Genomic DNA, 21,154 nt, shown 5'->3' on the forward strand with positions numbered 1-21,154 from the left:
ATTTCTCCATCCCAGAAAGACCTACTAATTTATTGATAAATATAACTTTATTACTTTATGATATAAAATTCTCTTTCAAATTCTGCTGTGCAACCTTTTTATTTTGTTGATACGCAAACATGTTGGTGGTAATTCTTTAGTAAAAATCGCATCAAGGTAACAGCTTACCATGTAGATCAAGCCTTTTGCTGCTCCATTGGATGCTTCGCTCTGGAAAACATTGTTATATCATTTTGTGGGAATCTTCTATGCATTACCTAATATATATTGAGATTTCAGTAAATTCATTATGCATGTGTTGTGTATATTGATCAATCAGTAGACAGACTTTTTGAAGGAAAAATTTGCAATGTGATGATATCTTCCCCCAGCTTAAATTTGTATGTTATTTTTAGCTGACATGCCTGAATTAGTTTTCTAACGTTATTACATAAAAATATAATTTGAACTTTTTGCAAAGATAAGTTTCAGGATTTGGATTTATAGAGTACTCGTCTTCACGAAAAAGGGATATATGGAGATAATTTCATAATGTCAGAATACTGATTCCACAGGTTGACTTGGGCTACCTTGCTGTAAAGCTGGCTCTGCTGGGTAACAGCTGACTCATAGGCATCACCAACACAGCACAGAGGTAGAGAAGAAAATATTAATACAAGGGCATCTGAAAAAGGAGCTGTGATCAATTTCCTAAAACTTTCCTTAAATTTCTAATGTCCTGTAGCCTTAACATTGGGATTGAAATCCTCCCTGTTGCAAATTAGCACATACTCTACTGTCTGAACTCAAAACCCTAGGAACTACTGTCTGAGATCTGAATGTATTCTTGGTTCCAAATCAATCTTGTCACTCCTCGGAAAGCAATGCAAGATAATAAGTAGTATTCACCTGATTGCTTTCCTGCTCTGAGACAGCTGGTGACGCGTGTCTTCCTGATAACCAGGAGTTTCAGATCTAAGGCAGGGATAAAGGGAAACTGGAAGCTCTCGGAATCTAAATGTGACAGTCGATGGCTGAGGAGAGGGTCAGAAGGAATAGAATCTGTGACACGTATGAGAAAGGAACAAAATTTATCTGCTCTGGTTGCAATGATTAGATGTCTCTTTGTCTGGCTTTCCTTGCAGTGGGTGACTGATCATACCCGCCGGCTGGCTAATGTCATAATTAACAAAGTTGCTACTACATCGGCAAAGTTTAATCGAAAAATTTGCCAGTGATATGATGGCATTGTCACAGAGATCACAAGGGACACGGAGTCGACTTTTGCTCAAGATGGAAAGACAGAGCTGTGTAGGCAAGATGAGAAATTGCAAACTTGTTCGGCCAAAGGTATGTTTCTTTCATAATTCCACATCCTAGGTTTTCTTATTAAGATTTTCTTTTGATGGTTCATGGGTTCTTTTTTTGTTTCTTGACCGAAATGATTCAGAAAAAGATCCATATGCTTTTCGGGCATTTATAACATATTCTCTGAAAGCTTTTTTTTTTTTTCCCTAAATCTGTAAATTCATAATATAGCTAAACAGATTTTGATGATGAAAATGGAATATAAAGCAATATTTTCCCTGTTGGGTCTAGCTAATCTTTATCAGTTTTCAGAATAAGTATTTGGTAACAAATATCAGTGGGACATTTATATTGTATAACATTGGATTAATTTTGCTCGACAATGTAAAAGCCGTTGCTCTGCTTTATTCTATTGTGTCAACCTAGTTCTAGGAAAGGAGAAAAAGCAAAGTGTAGTTATAGAATATGTAGAGGTTCTATTTTAGTTTCAAGACATGCTCAAAGGAAAGCTAAGGTCTTGACTTAAGTCGCACAATGTAATTGGGGCTTTTTGAAACAACATTTATGAAGACGACTATCTCTTGAAATTATGTGCTATTCTCCAGGGCCAGTCTGGTCAGACTATTTACGTGTATTTTCTTTTTACTGTGATTTGCTTTGCTTGATTGAATATTCAAGAATTGAGGAGTTTCACAAACGACAGCCTTCCTGTATTGCTAATTAATTAGTGTGAATATTGATGAGGAACGGCATGCACCTCTGTGTATGTGGCTGTGCACTTAATCTAAGTACAGAGAGGGAGGAAGAGGTCTCAAAAAATATGCAGAAGGCAAGTTTGGGTTATTTATGCTGTGTCACACCACCGTTACAATATCTAGGCAATCAATTTGCAATATAACTGGGGACATATATTAAGGTTCTTTCCCTCCACGGTCATCTGGGTCACTATATCATGGCAAAATGCAATAATTTGTCTTTTGCCCATTACTGTTGTCTTTTGTGTTAATAGCAGTTTTTAAACATCATGAAATAACATTTTGGAAACAAATTTTGCACAGCATGTATATTTTAATAAGCTCATTGAAACTTTCTTATGGTTTTATTTCTAATGATGGGAGACTAGACGTTATCAATATATTCATTTTAAAATTTGCGGTCACATTTTATGTTCTCAAATAAAAAATGAATCATTTTATGGGATTATGAATTTTAAAGCCTTTGAGTGTCCAGATAATTTTAAACACTGTTTATCAAAATTTTGGTGGAAATTTGATTTAACAGATTTGATGGAAATTGACTTAACCGAAATTTAATGACATCGGTAAGAAAAACTGAAAATGGAGATTTAAATCATTATTTTATTAACTTCGGGACACCATTTTTACAGGAGAGTGTTATTCTTGTAATAACTATCTTTTTGTTTGTCTTTTGTTTCCTTAACTTTGATTCCCCACCCTAGCCCAATGTCTGGCACATAATAGACATTCAGTAGGTATTTATCGAGTGAATGAATTAATGAATTTAAGTATTTCCTCTGTTATTCAAAGCTGGTTAACATTTGCTTCCTCCAAATCAATAAGTTTTGTATGCAGTAAACATTGTGAATAGAAATAAGTAGATGAATGGCACAATCACAGACAATAGGGAGGATTAAGTGCCTAAAATAATATATTGTTATTTTAACCTAAACCACCATAATATTTTGTGTAATTGAGATTTGGTATTGTCAGAACTCTGTTGAGAGTATTGAAGGTCTATGAGGATTAGATAGTGCCCAGGAAGTGGTTCACAGTTGATGTCACGTTTTTAGTTTTTTTTTTTTTTTTTTTTTTTTTAAACAGGATTATCTCCAGAGATGTGTAGAAATGAACTCTCATCAGAGTTTCAAAGGAATTAATGTTTTTTGGTAAAATGTGCTAATGTAAAGAGTTAGAAGATTAGTGATACATAATGAAAGCAATGCATTCTTTCGCATGGAAATGGGAATATATAAATGTCCTGCAGGTGATTGGCGTTGTAGCAATTTTATTGAAGATTAAAGTTTGATTGACCTTTGTTAGGGTGATTAACCCTTTGAAATTAAAAGCCAGAGCTGAATTATCCTGCTCAATTTAAATGCAAACATTGAGCAGGTCGTATGTCATTCAAATAATAATAATAAGAAAATCTTCCTATTTTAATTTTCATTTTTGCACTTCTGATTGGTATGCTGCTTTAGAGGGACCATAGCTCTCGCAAAAGCATTCTGGTGGCAGAGAATATAGAATAACATTACAGATAATTGGGAACATACAGAGAGAGTCCCAAGCACTACTGCCTGCATTCAAAACATGAAAACCACCATCCCAACAAAAGCAGGGAGCATGAAGCCAATCTATGCACAGTGAAAATGTATGGTCCCAATAGAAAAACAACCTAGGGATGTCCTGAAGGAGTTAGGGGTAAATAACAATGACATCTCTATTCTAGTTCAGTGCCAACCACTGAAATTGCATATCAATATCCATGTTAAATCTACAAGATGTCTCCTGAAAGTGCGTGCTTTTTGGTACAGTTGCTTATGAAGCAATTTCTAAAAGTTGATTATGTCTGATGTCTGGAATTTCATTCTCCATGATCTCTGATACTTTCTGAATATATTCAGTGTTTTCATTAAGTCCAAAATGCTGTAGGAGAAGCTAACTAATTATTTGCAATGCCATTTAATGGTTTAGTTTTATTTTTCTTTGTTAAATTTTCTGAGCCTTGGTGAAAAGTTGTGTATTCACATTGCTTCAAAAACTGTTTCCATTTTTCATATCAAATTAATTTGTTTAGTTCTAAGTCAGTGAATATTTTTCGTTTTAGGTCCCATCACATAGTGAATGCATCTTCCTTTTATGTGTCTGTGAACTATTAAAATGATAATAAAGGTTCTTTTCCTTCCATATGTAATTTATTTCTCTCTTTTCATCAAAGAATTCACTCTGAATCTGTCAAGGTAGAAAAGTCCAAGGCATTATAGTGTAAAAATTAAGAAGCCTGGAGGTGCTATTTTATTTTTGCACAAGCTTTTCATGTATTCTTTTAACATCCTTCTGAAAGATAGGCTGCTACTCCAAGCCTGTGAAGAAAGTCAAAGATGAAAAACTTGTGATAGAGTGACTGAGATTATTCAGCTGGCAAAGTCACTCCGGCATCCTCCAGAGAGTTGGATAATACGTTGAAGCATAGATTAATAATATGTTTAACTAAGATCTGTTTGCTGTAAGGATAATTTCCTAATTCTTAATTGTGGGACAAGTGTTCAACCATAAATTGTAAACAAATATGTTGTTCTGTACCTTGTCTGATAAAGTGTAGATTATCAACTTTAGCTTCGGTACATTCCATTGTCAAACTTTAAAAAATTCAATTGTTTCATGATAATACTTGTTTTCTTATTAAAGATAATTTTAACTAAAAGATAAACATGACCACTAAATTATATCTCTAAAATAAGCAATATTAATTCTTCAGACATAATTTAATTATCTTCTCTAATTTAATCTTATTTTACCTCTTAACAGAACCAAATGAAAATAATCTTCAGTATTAAAATTCGTTATAAATACAACATTCTCTGAAGTACAAAAAGCTAATGTGCTGAACTACAGATAACATCCTTCTCTACATTGTCATTAATTATTAGCAGTCTTTTTATTAAAGAAAATTATGGGTTTGGAAGGTGAAATTCATATTGTCTCAGTGTAGAAAAAAAGTATTAGTGAAAGAGCAAAGGAAAATAAGATTATACTTTGCTAAATCCCAGATCCAATAATTTATTTTGCTTCAGTGTGCTTCGAAGACATTTTATTGCTTTATGTTGCCTTTGTTTTCTATCAAGATTGGTTTCCACCTAATCCACCCAGTCCCAGCCCTGACATTTTCTCTTACAGTTGTGAAATAACATTCTTTGCTATGAATAAGCCAAGATTAATCCATTTGATATTTTATAGACTGCATATTTTAGCTGGAGTGTTTCTGTTTAAAAAGCAGACTGTTTTAAAAAGTGACCAATGCTGTTGTTTTATTTGTTGTGCATTGTTTCTGAGTCAGCAATTTAGTTGAATTTTATTGAAATTTAGAGTAGATGTACTATAAGTGATTTTATTCTGCTGGACTAAGGAGAGATGGCAAGTGGCAGACTCAAGGATTTCCTAAGTTTTTTAAAAAAATTATTCATAGTTAAAAAGTAGTCATATATAAATTTTTCGAGATTATCCTCTTTAACAGACAATAATTCTAAAACAAAATTATTTGGTTAATAATGGTCAATGGAATTACTTCTTGTAATTTATTTAATAAAATCATAAAAAATGCTCTAGAAACAATAAGTGTCCCAGTGTTAACTTTCCAACTTAATTAGGAAGACTAGTTTTCTACGACTAGTTTTCAAATGAGTTGGAAGGTGACCTAATATAGCGTAGTGGTCTGTGGCCTATTTGATACAATTTATGCTATTTGTATTAAAATTATCATACTATCTCTGTACATTACTTTGGAATCAGAGAACTTCATAAAAAGATACTTTTAACTCAAATGCCTTCAGCATTAGCATTTCTGGAGCCATCACTGACTAATCTGTATTCAGTTTTAGCAAGCCTTTATTAAGCACCTACTATGTTTCAGGTACTCCTCTCAATCCGGTGAGGTGAGCCTATGAGCCATGTTGTATAAACAAGAAACTCACACTCAGACTGGCGAAGGTTTTACCTGAAGTCAGATAGCTAGTCAGTGGCACGGCCTGGTTTGGAAGCTGCTGAAGCCTTTCCTTCACCAAAGCTGTCTTTGGGATAATCATGGCATTCCACTTTGCTAAAACTTGGAGACTGTGAGAACAGGATTCTTGCAAGACGAATTTAAACCATTTCTGCAGAAAAAGGAATTTACTAAAACTCAGGAACTATGATGAGATAATTAATTCTGTACCGATTCACTCTAGAGGAAGTAAGAGAAGAAGGGGTTTACAGTGCTTTGAGTAACAACACACTGGGTCACCCATGCAATGAACATTACTCAGTGGGCTTCTGTCATAGAGAGAAGACGTTTTCTTCCGCAGATATTAATAGTTTAGTTCATTGAAAACCAATCATTAGGCTCTGTAAAAAATTGTCTTTCAAATGCTTGTGCTTACCTATCTTTCTTTTAAGATTCATAAATAATTATGTTTAACAGAATCTTAAAGTCAGAGGCATCCGTCCTACCTCATATGGTTTCTTTGGTGTGAGCAGTTTGACAACCTGTTGATAAATGTCTCTATATTTTATAATTCCTGCTCTTGAAACTGAGTATAAGTCTGTTAGATGTCTAGCTGTCAGGAATTGCCCAATTATTTATGACAAATGCATTTAAAGAAATACGTAGAAAAAATATTTTTGATAAATATCAAAAAATAAATATAGAAGTACAGTATTGCTGCAATGGGAGAAAAAAATCATGCAAAATAATTGAAAAAAAATTGTTTTCTCCTTTTCTTATGAGAATAAAAGAATTAACTTGAGTTATGCAAAAAGTAAACTTCTACAAAATTAGACCAGGAGGTTCCAAAAATTTGGGATTGACAGATTGATTTTCATTTGGTGATTTCATCAACCTTCTCATTGTTGATTCTTTTGGTTTGTAAACTCTCTGAAGTTGACACAGAGAAGTGTAGTCAGTTTAAATCCATCTCTATATTTATCCGCGGGGCCTAGAGGAGACCCTGATATGTGGTAGAGAGTGAGGAAGTGTTTGTTAACTTGGATTGAAAGTGACTATTACCATTAAGATAAAAGTAGGGACACTGAGCCCAGTACTTCATTGTAAAGGCCTGGTGTTTATACTAAGAAATAAACCTAAGCTTCAAAGTCTGAAGGAGGAAAAATAAGTAGAAATTTGTCAGTGTGTATATTATACACAAATAATCTCCATCCTAGGTTATTCTTATATCTACTTCAGATGCTTTTTAAAATGATCCAGATTTCTTTACTTTAGCTTTAACTTATGCCCATAAATCTCCCCTTAGCCAGAACTTGTTAGTCACTAGTTAGCCACTTATTACTTCACAACAACGAAACTAGTTTTTCTGAACTGATTAAAATATTTAATCAAAATGATCAGTTTGGCTTATGTTTGAAGAGAGAGAGGAAAAACAACATAGAGTCTTCATTTTGAAAATGAATGAAAAAACAACTAAAGGGCATTGTGTAGAATCAGAGAAGTTGAAGAATATTTGCAGGAAAATAAATTGCTATTGTAATTCTAATTACAAATGAAAGTGTTTTGTAGCAGGGAAAATTAAAGTGTGTAATAAAATGAGACGTACTGAGAGAATCTTTCCTAAGAGATGCTAGACAAGATGGAAGAACAAGTTTGACCAACATCCTTTCTAATTACATAAATACTTGAGAATTCATTAACCATTTGAGTCCTGCTCAATGATTAAACCCTTAGGCAGATGTGAATCAACTTTACTATGTGGAAACATTGAGGAAAACATTTATAAAAAATATGATCCAATTTCTGAAAATACAGGCCAATTAAAGACTGAGATTTAATTTAGGAATTTTACTCTGTCTGCATGATGTATATATCAATGATGATTTCTCTTGTCTCACTCTTTATCTTCACGAGCAAAAGGAGATTTTTACTTATTGACATATTATTGAAAAATCTCGCTTTTTTGCAAAATTACACATTTTTTTTGCATAAATGTGCCTAATTACCTGAATTCAGTTTTGATTAGCAGTGTTAATTGATGCAGCTGTGGATGGTATCTGTTTACCCAAATTACCATGTGCAAACAGCAATATGTCTGGAAGTGAATATGCTAAACTGAAAATACTAATTAGGTAAGACAGATTGTTATTCAAGTCACATCGTGGAGCTTTCTAATGAAAGCCTGGATGTGTCAGGGTTTCATGATATTCAGACAGAAATGTCTATATTACATATGATTTCTAAATTTAATTCATAAGAACAGATGGGATGTCAGCCAGGGTTCTTCTTCCTTATTCTGGTATTAATGTGAATATTTTACTCAACTGGAGATATATTCATGTGTTTTTTTGTGGCAAACTCATCATGTGCTTTGACAATATGCCAGCCCTGTACATCCAGACACATCTATTTCTTGATCAATATATTTGAAGATTATATCCACCTACCATGCCAAAGATGAATACGAATAAGCCATCTTGCAAGCTTAATCACATCAGCTGGTTAATTTAATCAAATCAAATAATAGAAAGGTTAGTTAAACAGGCAGCTTAACTGAGTAATATTTTATGGATGTTTTCCTTTTGCAACCCCCAAAAATAATAATAAAGGTTTGATCCTAGGATTCTTAAGAATCAGTGAGCAATTCACAGGACTGAAAGGTGAATTCTCGTTGCCTTCAGGTTGTTTTGAATCTCTAATCATTTAAAAATGGATAGCAAAACAGTGCTTATTTTCTAGTGCCCGGTTTTAAAGTGTTAACAGCCTTTTTTGTCTTTGGTTTCCATTACTTTTGTCTTAATGCATGACCTGCTTTGCTTAAGGTTTTTCTTGAAAGAAAGCATTAATCTTTACTTTCTGCTGTGGCACTCAGAACTCATTAATGGCAGTGTAAGTTAAAGGTATCTGAAGCTTAGAGTACAAATCCTGCACATCAGATAGTGAAGAAATAATGGACCCATCTTTCCTTTCCCAAGAGGCTAAATAACTGTGCTTAATGCATAATAAGTCTCCTCTTCCCAAAGGCTATGAAAATAAGGCCTCTTGACTCAACCTTAAGAGTTTAAGACCCCTATTAGATATTTTAAGATGCCATGAGCTAAATGGGGGTGATTTTCATGATGCAAATTTGAACATAATTATAGTTCGGCACATTTAATTTAGGTTTAAGTGAGAATTATAATTACCAAAAATTGAATTATTTCAATTACGCTAATTTCTATCCCCAAAGTTTTGTGTAATTTGGGTTCTCTAAAACAGGTTTAGATCCTGCAGAATTACAATGGAGTCTAATACTAAAAATAAAAAATTTGTGAAAATGATTCACAGCTAGTTACATCTTAGGCACAGAAATGTTGACATACTGTTAACTGGTCCAGGAAAACTGGAGGGACCAGAAATGGCTTAAATCAAAAATAGAAAAAAGGACATTATATGTTAACTGTTTGGGCCATTTGATTACCGTTTTCTACATCAATACTAATTTTAACGTATTATTGCTATTTACTGTCTAATCAATGAAGCTAATTTCAGTATTTTAAAAATAAAATGTGTGTGCATTACAGTTATGATTATTTAATAGTACACTTTCAGAAAAAAGAATACCGTAGTCACCTTCAGAATTATCTTGCCTTTGATTATCATTTAAAAAGCATTAGGCCTTTCAAAGGTGCTTAATGTAAAATTCCTTAATCCTTGGAGATGAAAAGTTGGAAAGTTTCATTTCTCTGTGGCTGAAGGTAGCTTGGTAAATACTCCATGGACAGTGCAAAACAGTTCTTTGTTACAGAACCAGAGTGTGTGTGTATGTAAACTGTGTGTGCACATACATTCGTAAAATTGCCTGACCGTTGAATTGAGACACTAGATTCGGCCAGCCAGTTTGATTTGTCAAGTATGTGTATTGCTGAGTTCACTAAGGCAACTGCTAAATAAACCTAAGTCTGCTTTTACAGCACAGACAAAGGAAGAAAATTCCTTCCTAAAAGTATAGCAATCTATTCAAAATAAAACGATGCCTGGGCACTTTTTGCTGTCATGAGATTATCTAAATATTTTAGTGAAGTGTTGTTTTGTTTTGTTTTAATCTTCATGTGGAGATGCGAACTTGTTTTGTATAAGACTCTTGACAGATATGAACATTTCTACATTTTAACTTTAAAATGGGAAACAGGTCAGTGATGTCAAATCAAAAAACAGGCCTACGAAATTGTATCAGACATTTCAATGAATTGTCTTTAGGCAAATCACCCAACCTCAGTGTGCAAATTAGTTAATTTTAAGAATAAATATAGCTATCTTTCTGACTTATTAAGGATTTATCATTTGTACCCAAGGTTCAACGGATCTGTAAATGAAGTGAATGAATCTTGTCTTTGAACTCTAATTGGCATTAGAGGAAGACAGGTCTGACTGAGTTAAAGGCTGAAGGACTTAATCCTTTGAAGAAATTTTGATTTAGTTTTATTACTTCTAAGTATTGCTAATATATTCTAAAATTAATTTGACTCTGACTGCTTGGTGTATCCTGATTTCCTTTCCAAAGGATAGATTGTAGGCACATTGAGGGAAATCGCCTATTTCTTTGTTAACCTTCCGCCTAACCACAGCCACAGCTTTACCACTGAGTAGTGTTGTAGTGGTGTGCACACAGTAGGGACACTTGAAGTGCTAAGAAAGTGAACAGTGGTTACCATGAATAAAAACTATGACCATTAACTCCATTTGTAACTGTCAATCACCTATATTTTACGATCAGTATATTACCTGGACCCAGGGGCCATAAACCACCTAAAGACATTTTAAAAAATTTAAAGCTGTTTTTGAAAAAGATATATATTTTTGGTTGGCTTAATTCTATGGATACTAAGGAACTCTATAACATTTCACAAAGAATAGAATTCATTTGAACTTGTTCTCTGAAAAATATAGCACATGGATTAATATACACTTGGATTAATGCAAATTTCAGACAAATGGGACTTGAATTGCTAAGCAAAGCTTTGTAGACAGGCAGACCTAAATTCAAATTTTGCCTGTGTCATTGCTAGCAGTGTGACTGGGAGGCATTTTCCTAGATCTTTTGGACCTTAGTTTACCCATCAGGAAAAGAAAGAAAATAATACCTATTTATAGTGGTGTTGTGAATGAACTAGATAATGTATATAAATGCCTTAACACAATGCCTAACATCAAGTTGACACTCAGTAAATAATAACTGTAATTACTGCATAAAGTACAGTAGCTCTGTGTTAGAAACCAACAGAGGCAATTAGAGAAGTTTTTAAAATCCGGCATTCATTAATTTACTTAAACCTTTATGCACTAAAATTTCCAATCAGCATGAGTGTATCCATAGATTAGATAGAGATAGATAGATAGATACACAAGTCTATTTTTGTCCCAGGTGTATATATATGTGTTTTGTACACATACATATATCATTTATATAAGGACAAAATTAAATACTTGGCTTACTAAAAGTATATAGTACATACACTTCTGGCTTTTTTATTTTCTAATGATTTCTAGCAGCTATACAACACTTCATAGCTCAAAAATAATTCTATACACATTATCATATTTGATTTTCACAGCAGCAAGACAGGACAAGTGATATTGCATTCATTTTCTATAAAATACACAGAGATGTTAAGTGATTTACTTGGTATTACTTCAGTGAAAACAGGAAAGATGAAGGTAAGAAAATACACTTGGAGTCTTTTTCCAGACTGTTTGGAAAACCAAGCTAATAATTCTATTTCTCCATGGAATATTGGCAAACAAAAATGTCTTAAGTGAATAATACTACATTTAAGTGTAGGGCACAGAAATGAGTATATTAAGAAATCCAGGTTTCAAAAGGTGGATAGAATTAGTTTCTCCTCAGTAAACCTTTATTAAGATACTCTGACTCACTGCCTTACTTACAACAGTTAAACATTCTCATTCCCACTCTTATTAATAGGACTTGTATGAAAATGGAGTAGGTGAGTTAGAAAAGCCGGAACCAGGAACTTAAGTCTCCCTCATGTTCAGACAGAAGCCCAGAGATTTAAATATGATAAAACGTCTAGAGATTTCTTAAGAAATTAGCACATGGAGCCAGCTTTTTTTTTTTTTAAGAACATTCTTCCTTTTTATAAGGGGTTTTGTATAGGAAACAGAAAATGACCCAAGGAAGCCATTGGATTAATATATTTTACTGATTTAACAATTGTCTTACAAATACCTTCTGTATGTGAGCTATTGAAAAGGCACTATAGGAACATAAAACATGCAGGCACAATGTCTTCAAGGATCCTAAAGAACTATCCTTATTATTATAATAATTACTATATGCTTATTGCAACAATGATATCATTAGCCAATAAATTATTTGTCGTTTAATTCTATGGATATTAAGAAACACATTCATTCATGTATTCCTTCAACAAGCATTTATTCCTTCTCGCATTAGGTAGTGGAATATGAATGTGGGCTTGGAAGTCAGGTAGCCTGATTTTAGATCCTTGGTTCTCCACTAATTAGAGTTGGGAACAATTATATGAATGTTAGCTTCCATGTCTATAAAATTGAGTTGATCATAAGATTGATATGAGAATTATTATTTGCAAGGTACTGCCCCTTGTGCGTGGCATACGCAAGTACTGCTACTATTATTATTATTGTGCTTCTCCACTCAAGGGATATACAAGTAGTTAGGGAGTAAAATAAACACACCTGAAGCAACTAGATAATTTTAATATGACATGGAAATAATGCAATTTCACTTGGCCTGGACTCTACAGGTGCTGATGAATTTAGAAACAGGAAAGGACTTCTAGAAAAAGAGAAAATAATGCCAAAAATGTTTTCTGTACAGTGTGGTGTCTACATCTAGCCATGTCTTTGTTCAATATATGCAGCCTGATGAACACCTCCCTGGGGACCACTGTTAATTTAGAAACCTGCAACATCTGTGCAATTTAAGTAGGATCAGAGCCCAAACTCCAAAACACATAGAATATGATTTCCTTTTCAGTGTGGCTGAAGAGGACCACATCCATCCCTGGGGCTTTGATTCATGAACTACATGGCCCTAATTGATGTAGGGTTGTTGCCTTTTCAGATAGCACGCATGGCAGAGTTTCAGTGTGTTTGGACTTGTTCAGGGTTCTTACATCCAGAAAGTCCAAATTAGATTTTTGTCATTAGCTTGTCAAGCTTCTCTTAAGTCCACTTAATGAGGTCTGCAGTGGAATGTCTTTTATGTTCTGTGGCCTTTATGCTTAGTCTCAGCTACTCTCAACTGTGGCTGAGAAGTTAATGAAGTTACCACAGTGTTCACTTGAGGTCTGCTGCTTTTGAAAACACACCTCGTATGTGTTTGGGTATTTAAATTCTGTTTTCTAGCTTTTAGGGTTTATATCCTCGTGGTGCATTCAAGTGCTATGGAAATAAGACCAGATGGATGTGACAACCAGCCATTCGGGAAATTACATACACATTACATTTTAAAAAACCAGTGTACATATGTCTATCTGGATGTGCTCATATGCTGGATTATTTTTGTTGCATCCAAATGGTTGGGATTTCAGTGAAGCAGTTACTTAGAATGTCAGCACGAGCATTCCTTCCAGGAGGAAAGCAGGGCCCGCACCAAGCCTTTTTGTCAAAAACAGTTGAATACGAGGACAGAGTAAAGGCCATTTTGCATTTCTCTACCTCCTTTTAGTTTTTTCCATAGTTCTCACCACTACAAGACTATACCATAAAGTTGTTGGTTGTCTATCATCCCCTCTAGAAAGCAAATGCTATAAGGACTGGCAGTTTTTCTGCCCTGCTTAATACTTTAGTGTTTGGCACATAATGAGCACTCTATATATGATAATGAATAAATTCACAATCACTGAGATAGTGAAATCATATTTAATTCCCTTCCCTTTGTGCTGAAGCTGGCATAACATGGAGGTTTTCTTTTGTCTCTTAAATGATGTGCTTATGACTAGGAATAATGCTTCTGCTGCTGCCTAACATTTATATAATGTTTACTATATGCCAGACACTGTTCTCGTACTTTACATCTCATTCTGACAACCCTTTGAGGTGGGGGCTGCTATTCTCCCCTTTTTATGAATGGAAAATGGAAGCACAAATCCTACCTGATAGAGCCAGGATTCAAACTCACCAGTATGATCTTCTACATCTCGTGTTGTAAAAATGTGGCTTCTGGGGTCTGAAAATAAGTCATCTCAGGAATGTATCCATCATTTCAGTAAGCAAAGAAAGCCATCCTATAACCATGATCTCTTAGTTTTGTGCTATTCTTAAATATGCAATTCAGTTTAGCCCAGTGATGCAAAGATAATTATTCCCATTTTATTCTAAGAAGTAGGAATCTGCAGAGGCATTCACTTTTCCTGTTTTGTATTGTATCTCTTCAGTGATTTGCCTACCTCCTTCTATCAAAAAGAAAGAAGAGGAGACTAAAAGACTAATGCTATAAATAAACACTCCAGGTTTTGACGCTAGTTAAAATATTGCATTAACAAGCCCAAAGCATATTGTCAAAATCAATGGAAAAATCGGCATTGGGGATTTTATCTTGGCTTACTCATGGTTACTCAAGGTCATTCTTACTAATACAAATTGTGATAGAATAATCAGATTTAGATTTGAAGTTAAGAAATATTATATAACTTTTAGTAACAATTGTGCCTGCACAATTGGGTTTGGTTAGCCTAATAGTAAAAATTAGTTTGTAAACCTCAGCAGAGAACCCACATGATGATGTAGGCTTTGTCTTAGGTTAGTGCCAGAATTGTAAATTCCTTAAAAACTGGTGAAAATCACCTCTAGACACATAGGTAATCAGAGAGTGGACAGTATGTACAATGTAATGGCTAAGTTTTCAGAAGAATGGCACAATTTTCAGGGGTGTATTTGTGTACTGGGGGAATCAAGTTCTATAGCCAGAGGTGGGTACCATATCTTTCCTAGAATTGTAAATTATGTTCATTACCTATTAATTTCCTTGAAACCTTTCCTATTGTCCATCCACACAGCAATATTATTTTATCAACTCATTTCCCTGCAACCTACTCCAATCAGTCCAGATGGTCAAATCAATTTTCTTATATCTCTTTTTCTCCTGAATTAATCAGTTTCATGAAATCCCATTTAAAAATCACATGACTTTTGAGGGCTTATATAATCTTATTGATTCCTTCTATATAATATGTACTTATTACCTAATATGATAGAATATCAATTTCTGCCCCCACTAACAGAATAAGATGATTCATGCAACATACTTAGCAATACTAAGTACAGGGTAAAAAATTCCAATAAATGACATCTATTAATAGGCATCTATTATTTGTAAATATATTCAATACATGGAAGATAATTGAAGAGAATCATTTTTCACAAGACCTTTTGGATGTGCCCATGGTTCTTCCCATTCTGGGTCAGATCATCAAAATCACATTTACATTAAATTACGTTCTTGCACTTCAGGCTCTCTCTAGTCTATTTCCTCATATTTTTCCTTTCATATACTGTGTTATGAAGGCAACTGGTACTCAACTAGCAACCATCATTATCACCATCATCATCACCATGATAATCATATCTCCCCAGAATAGTACCAACATTTATGAAATACTTTATAATGCACCTTTACATATGTTTTCTTCTTTCCACAGTCCACAGTGGTTTACATTGCAAGTATAGAGGGAACATCATGGAGCTGGTGAGGGACAGATCTAATATGTAGACTCTGACTCTTAGATGTCCTTGACAATGATAAATAAGAGATTTGTGGGATTATTAATGCTATGGATAATTTTGAATAAACCCTGCAGATATGCCCCACCCTCAGAGAACAATATTTTTAAACTAATCAGTCATTGAGCTTGACCTTAAGGAATGTGAATATTCTCTCCTGTATCTCTTCTTCTATCACCTTCAGTTAGCATCTTTGGAAGGGGCTCCCAGTTTTTGGCTTCCAGTTACCCTGAAGCTTTTCTAGCAAGTAGAAATGCAAGCAAATAATCAGGGGATAGGGCTAGGGATATTTGTACTTTCATTAGGACTATAAAATGTCAAGGGCAGAAATATGGCAGTTCATGGGATTGGATGAGGACAAAATCCTAGGGATTAGCAACTTCTAGTCATATTTCTAATACTGCAGTTTACCTATGACTCCACATAAATATGTCTAACAGCTTTAGAATGGAAGAAGAGATGGATAGGGCACATTTTTTACAAATTACTTGTGTCACAGGATGGGATGAGAAATGGGAATATGCTAGTTTCTTATGTAAACAACAGTTCATCAAGTGGCATAAACACTTCAGATAACAGGAAGGATTTGCCTGCTGGTGCAATTTTGAGTGTTTAGTCATCACTGGCACAAAAAGAAAGTAGGAACTATTAAGAGGATGACTTAAGTAGAGTTGAAGGAGATATGCCTCAATCATTATTACCATCAACTATTGTTATTTTTAATGTATATCCTAAATTTGATAATTTGGTTGTCATTATCCTTGAAGGGCTTATATCTGAGGTGCATTGCTATTTTTGAGGACTTTCAATTTTTCCCTGTCACTAAGAATATTTGAAAAATACTTTTTTGTGGGAAGATCTAGTCTTTCACATCTATGTTTTAAATCAAGGGAATGGGCTGTGTGCAGTGGCTCACGCCTGTAATTCCAGTTCTTTGGGAGGCTGAGGTGGGTGGATCACTTGAGGTCAGGAGTTTGAGACTAGCATGACCAACATGGTGAAACCCCGTCTCTACTAAAGATACAAAAATTAGCCAGGCATGGTGGCACACACCTCTAATCCCAGCTACTTGGGAGGCTGAGGCAGGAGAACTGCTTGAACCTGGAAGGTAGAGGTTGCAGTGAACTGAGATCTTACCACTACACTCCAGCCTGGGTGATAGAGCAAGACTCCACCTCGAAAAAAAATAATAATAAAAAATCAAGGAAATGTTGATGCCAAAGTAAATTTTGTGTCTATTTTATGGTGGTGAAAGGTAAAAAAAAATTTCTTAATTGAGAAATTAAGATTGCATATATTTATCATGTACAACATGATGTTTTGAAATATGTGTGTATACATGGGGAGTGGTTCAATGAAGCTAATTAACATATACATTATCTCACATACTTATCTTTTTTGTGTGTGGTGAGAACACTTAAAATCTACTCTTAGTGATTTTTTAGGCAAGCAATTAACTATAGTCACATATTGTACAAAAGGTCTCTTGGGCTAATTCCTTCTATCTAACTGAAATTTTGTATCCTTTGCCCAACATCTCTCCAACCTCTAACCCTCTCCAGCTCCTAGTAACCACCATTTTTCTCTATCTTTCTATGAGTTAAACTTTTTTAGATTCCACATATAAGTGAGATCACACAGTGTTTGTCTTTCTGTGCCTGGCTTATTTCACTTATTTCACTTAGCATGAAATAGCCAGGCATATGAAGATTGAACTGGAGGTCAACTGGAGGATGACCTCCAATTCAATCTATGTTGCTGCAGGTGACAGGACTTTATTCTTTTTTTATCGTGAAATAATAATAATAATATAATAATATGTGTATATAACATCTACACTGTGTATGCATATCACATTTTCTTTATCCATTCATCTGTTGATGAACACTTAGGTTGATTCTTTGTCTTGACTGTTGTCAATAATGCTACAATGAACATGGGAATGCAGATATCTCTTTGACTCTTTGACATATGAATTTTATTTCATTTGGAAAAAAGCCCAGTAGTGGGATTGCTGGATTATATTATAGTTTTATGTTTAATATTTTGAGGAATCTTCATACTGTTTTCCATAATGGATATACTAATATACATTCTAACCAATGGTGTGAGAGGACTCCCCTTTCTACACATCCAAAAGAACCCTTGTTGTCTTTTTTCTTTCTGATAATAGCCACTATAACAGGTTGAGGTGATACCTGATTGTGGTTTTAATTTGCATTTGTCTGATAATTAATGATGTTGAGCCTCTTTTCATATACCTGTTGGCCATTCATCTGTCTTCTTTTGAGATGTCTATTCAGGTGCTTTGCTCAGTTTTAAATCAGATTGTTTTCTTGCTACTGAGTTGTTTGAGTTCTTTATATATTTTGGATATTAACCCCTTATCACATGTATAGTTTGCAAATAATTTCTGCCATTCTGTAGGTTTTCTCTTCATTTTGTTGATTATTTCCTTTGCTGTGCACAAGGTTTTAAATTTGATGTATTCTCACTTGTCTATTTTTTCTCTTGTTGCCTGTGCTTTGGGGTCACATTTTTAAAAAATTTATTACATACACCAATGTCATGGAGCTTTTTCCTTATGTTCTAATCTAGTAGTTTTACGTTTTCTCTTCTAACATTTAAGTCTTTAATCTATTTTGGGTTGATTTTTGTATATGGTTTGAAATAAGGGCCTACTTTCATTCTTCTCCATGTGGATGTTCAGTTTTCTTGACATTTCTTAAAGAGACTATTCTTTTCTCATTATGTATTCTTGACACCTCTGTCAAAAATAAATTGACCATAAATGGGTGGGTTTATTTCTGGTCACTCTATTCTATTCCATTGGTCTATGCATTTGTTTTTATGCTAGTACTGTGCTGTTTTGATTACTATAGCTTTGTAGTATATTTTGAAGTCAGGTAGTTTGATGCTTCCAGCCTTGTTCTTTTTGCTTAAGATTGCTTTGGCTATTCACAATCTTTTGTGGTTCCATACAAATTTTAGGATTTTTTTTTCTATTTCTGTAAAAATGCCATTGGAATTTTGATAGGGATTGCTTTGAATCTGTAGATCATGAATATTTTGACAATATTAATTCTTCCAATCCATGAATATGGGCTATCTATTTTAATTTCATTTGTCAATGCCTTATAGTTTTCAGTGTGTAGGTTTTTTACCTCCTTGGTTAAATTTATTTCTGAGTATTTTATTTATAGTTATTATAAATGGGATTTTTAAAAATTTCTTTTTCAGATAGTTTATTAGTTCATAGAAGTACTGCTAATTTTTATATGGTAACTTTGTATCCTGCAGATTTACTCAATTTGTTTATTATCTATAACAGGTTTTTTGTGAAATCTTTAGGGTTTTCTATAAATAAGATCATGTTGTCTGTGAACAGGGACAATTTAACCTCTTCCTTCCAATTTGGATGCAGAAAATATATTTTGATCACATAAAAAAAACGGAAAAAGTCTAGCAATTGAATTTTTAAAATAAATAATGGAGATTGACTTGAAAAGGTTTATTTTCACTTTATCCCTTGCAATAGATATTTTTTCAAGCTCTAACATACACTAAGATCTGACAGCAGAAACTTTTGAAAGAATGATTTGAGAACATCAACAAAACAAAAAGATTTGAGAGTTTGCAAGAAGTCTGGCCTTACTATTTATTAATTAATTATAATTAGTCAAAACCTATAATATGATAGTCAAAACCTACTATGAACTTTGGGTGGCTTTGAACTCTGAGAGAGACTATGAAATATATATATATATACATATATATGCACATCATCAGCATTTAAACGAGGTTCCATAAGAAGTTGAAATCTCCTTAAGGGAACATTGGTAGAACTTCAAGTCCTTTACAGTTTTCAGAAAAAAAAGTATGTTTTATCATACCAAATCACTGGCAGAGAGTTAAGAATACACATTTTGTATAAATATGTATTCACTTAATTCATGAAACAGAATCTTTTCTTTTATAGCCAAAAGAGCCATTCTCAGGGAGCATATGGGCAATCAAAATATTCTCAAAGCCTGAAAGCCAGAAGTCGGTTTTGGTTTATTTACTGGGGTATGTCTTTCTAAACATTCTTTTTAAAATTAGCCCCAAAGGGCAATAAATTAGGCCTCTCTTAGGCCTGAGTGAATAAGAAAGATGAGGATTAAAGGACTTTCAGCAAGGATACCATTCACATGGTGTCTGTCTCAAGGTGTAGACCCAATGAGGTAAGTTTAAACAGGAGAAAGTAAACATAGAACCATTACTCTGTTCATGCAGAGCAGTCAAAACTTGCTCAGCAACATGCTTTTCACAGACTCAATGAGGCAGCTCAAGTGTCAAGAAAATGTACCTATGAAGGTTTTTCTTTCTTAGTTTTTTCCCAGTTCCAATCTCATTACTATCTATCAGCAGTGTCTGAGATACTGATGAGAAATCATAAACATTAAAGAAATAGATGGGTCAATTTTGATAGAAATGGAAATGTTGACATATAAGCAGGTGTTCGTTAATGAAGGATAGGTTCAAGACTAGTGCTCCGCAGAAAGAGAACAAAGTGAAATAAACCAAGTTTGATTTTCAAATACCTATAGAATTCGGCATTTTGTAATAAACGTTTTCTTTCCCATTGTATATGCCAAGAGACCAAAACATACAATGTTTGTTAAGTAATTAGTATCAATCAAAAGTTTAATGTTAAAAACAAATGGAGAATATCAAATGGTATCATTGGTGAAGCCCCCTTTCTCAGTGTTCTAAATATTGTATTGATGGCCATTAAAAATAAATATTCAGCACTTTGGAAGACTGAGGCAGGCAGATCACCTGAGGTCGGGAGTTTGGGACCAGCCTGACCAACATGGAGAAACCCCATTTCTACTAAAAATACAAAAATTAGCTGGGCACGATGGCACATGCCTGTAATCCCAGCTACTTGGGAGGCTGAGGCAGGAGAATCACTTGAACCCAGGAGGCAGAGGTTGTGGTGAGCCAAGATCACGCCATTGCACTCCAGCCTGGGCAACAAGAGCGAAACTCTGTCTCAAATTAATTAATTAACTAATTAATTAAAGGAACTGAACTAATGTCCATAGTGTCCAGATATAGGAATATTGTGTTTCAACAATCCAACATGAAGCTGCTGAGGGAATTCACCTGTGTCAGATATTTTAAGATGTAGTTAGCAAATTCTCACTTTCCTGGAATCACATAAAATATTCATAGATTCCTGTCAGTAGTTGCAAAGTTAAATTTAAAGCCCCATTCTTAGCTTCATGAGATAAAATATTTCTATAGGATCTCTATTTTCTCGACTTTATTATTCCTAGTGCAATTGGAACTATTTCGCAATCCCATGCCACCATGGATCTAGAACATGGCATCA

The 21,154-nt window shown here is 34.1% G+C and overlaps 1 protein-coding gene across 19 annotated transcripts in view; it reads left to right on the plus strand.

Annotated features, from left to right (window-relative positions):
- The window catches only part of LOC102122889 (uncharacterized), a 100,763-nt gene that overhangs the window by 64,406 nt on the left and 15,203 nt on the right, over window positions 1–21,154 (plus strand). For all 19 annotated transcript variants that reach the window (XR_012419768.1, XR_012419766.1, XR_012419767.1 and 16 more), the window contains one exon: window positions 1,125–1,329. Coding sequence is in view for 12 of the 19 variants with exons in the window: in XM_074005937.1 (XP_073862038.1) it covers window positions 1,219–1,329 (111 nt within the window). In the remaining 7 variants the exon portion in view is untranslated. The remainder of the gene's footprint in view (window positions 1–1,124; window positions 1,330–21,154) is intronic.

Source organism: Macaca fascicularis, chromosome 11 (assembly GCF_037993035.2).
Source record: "Macaca fascicularis isolate 582-1 chromosome 11, T2T-MFA8v1.1".
NCBI lineage: Eukaryota > Metazoa > Chordata > Mammalia > Primates > Cercopithecidae > Macaca > Macaca fascicularis.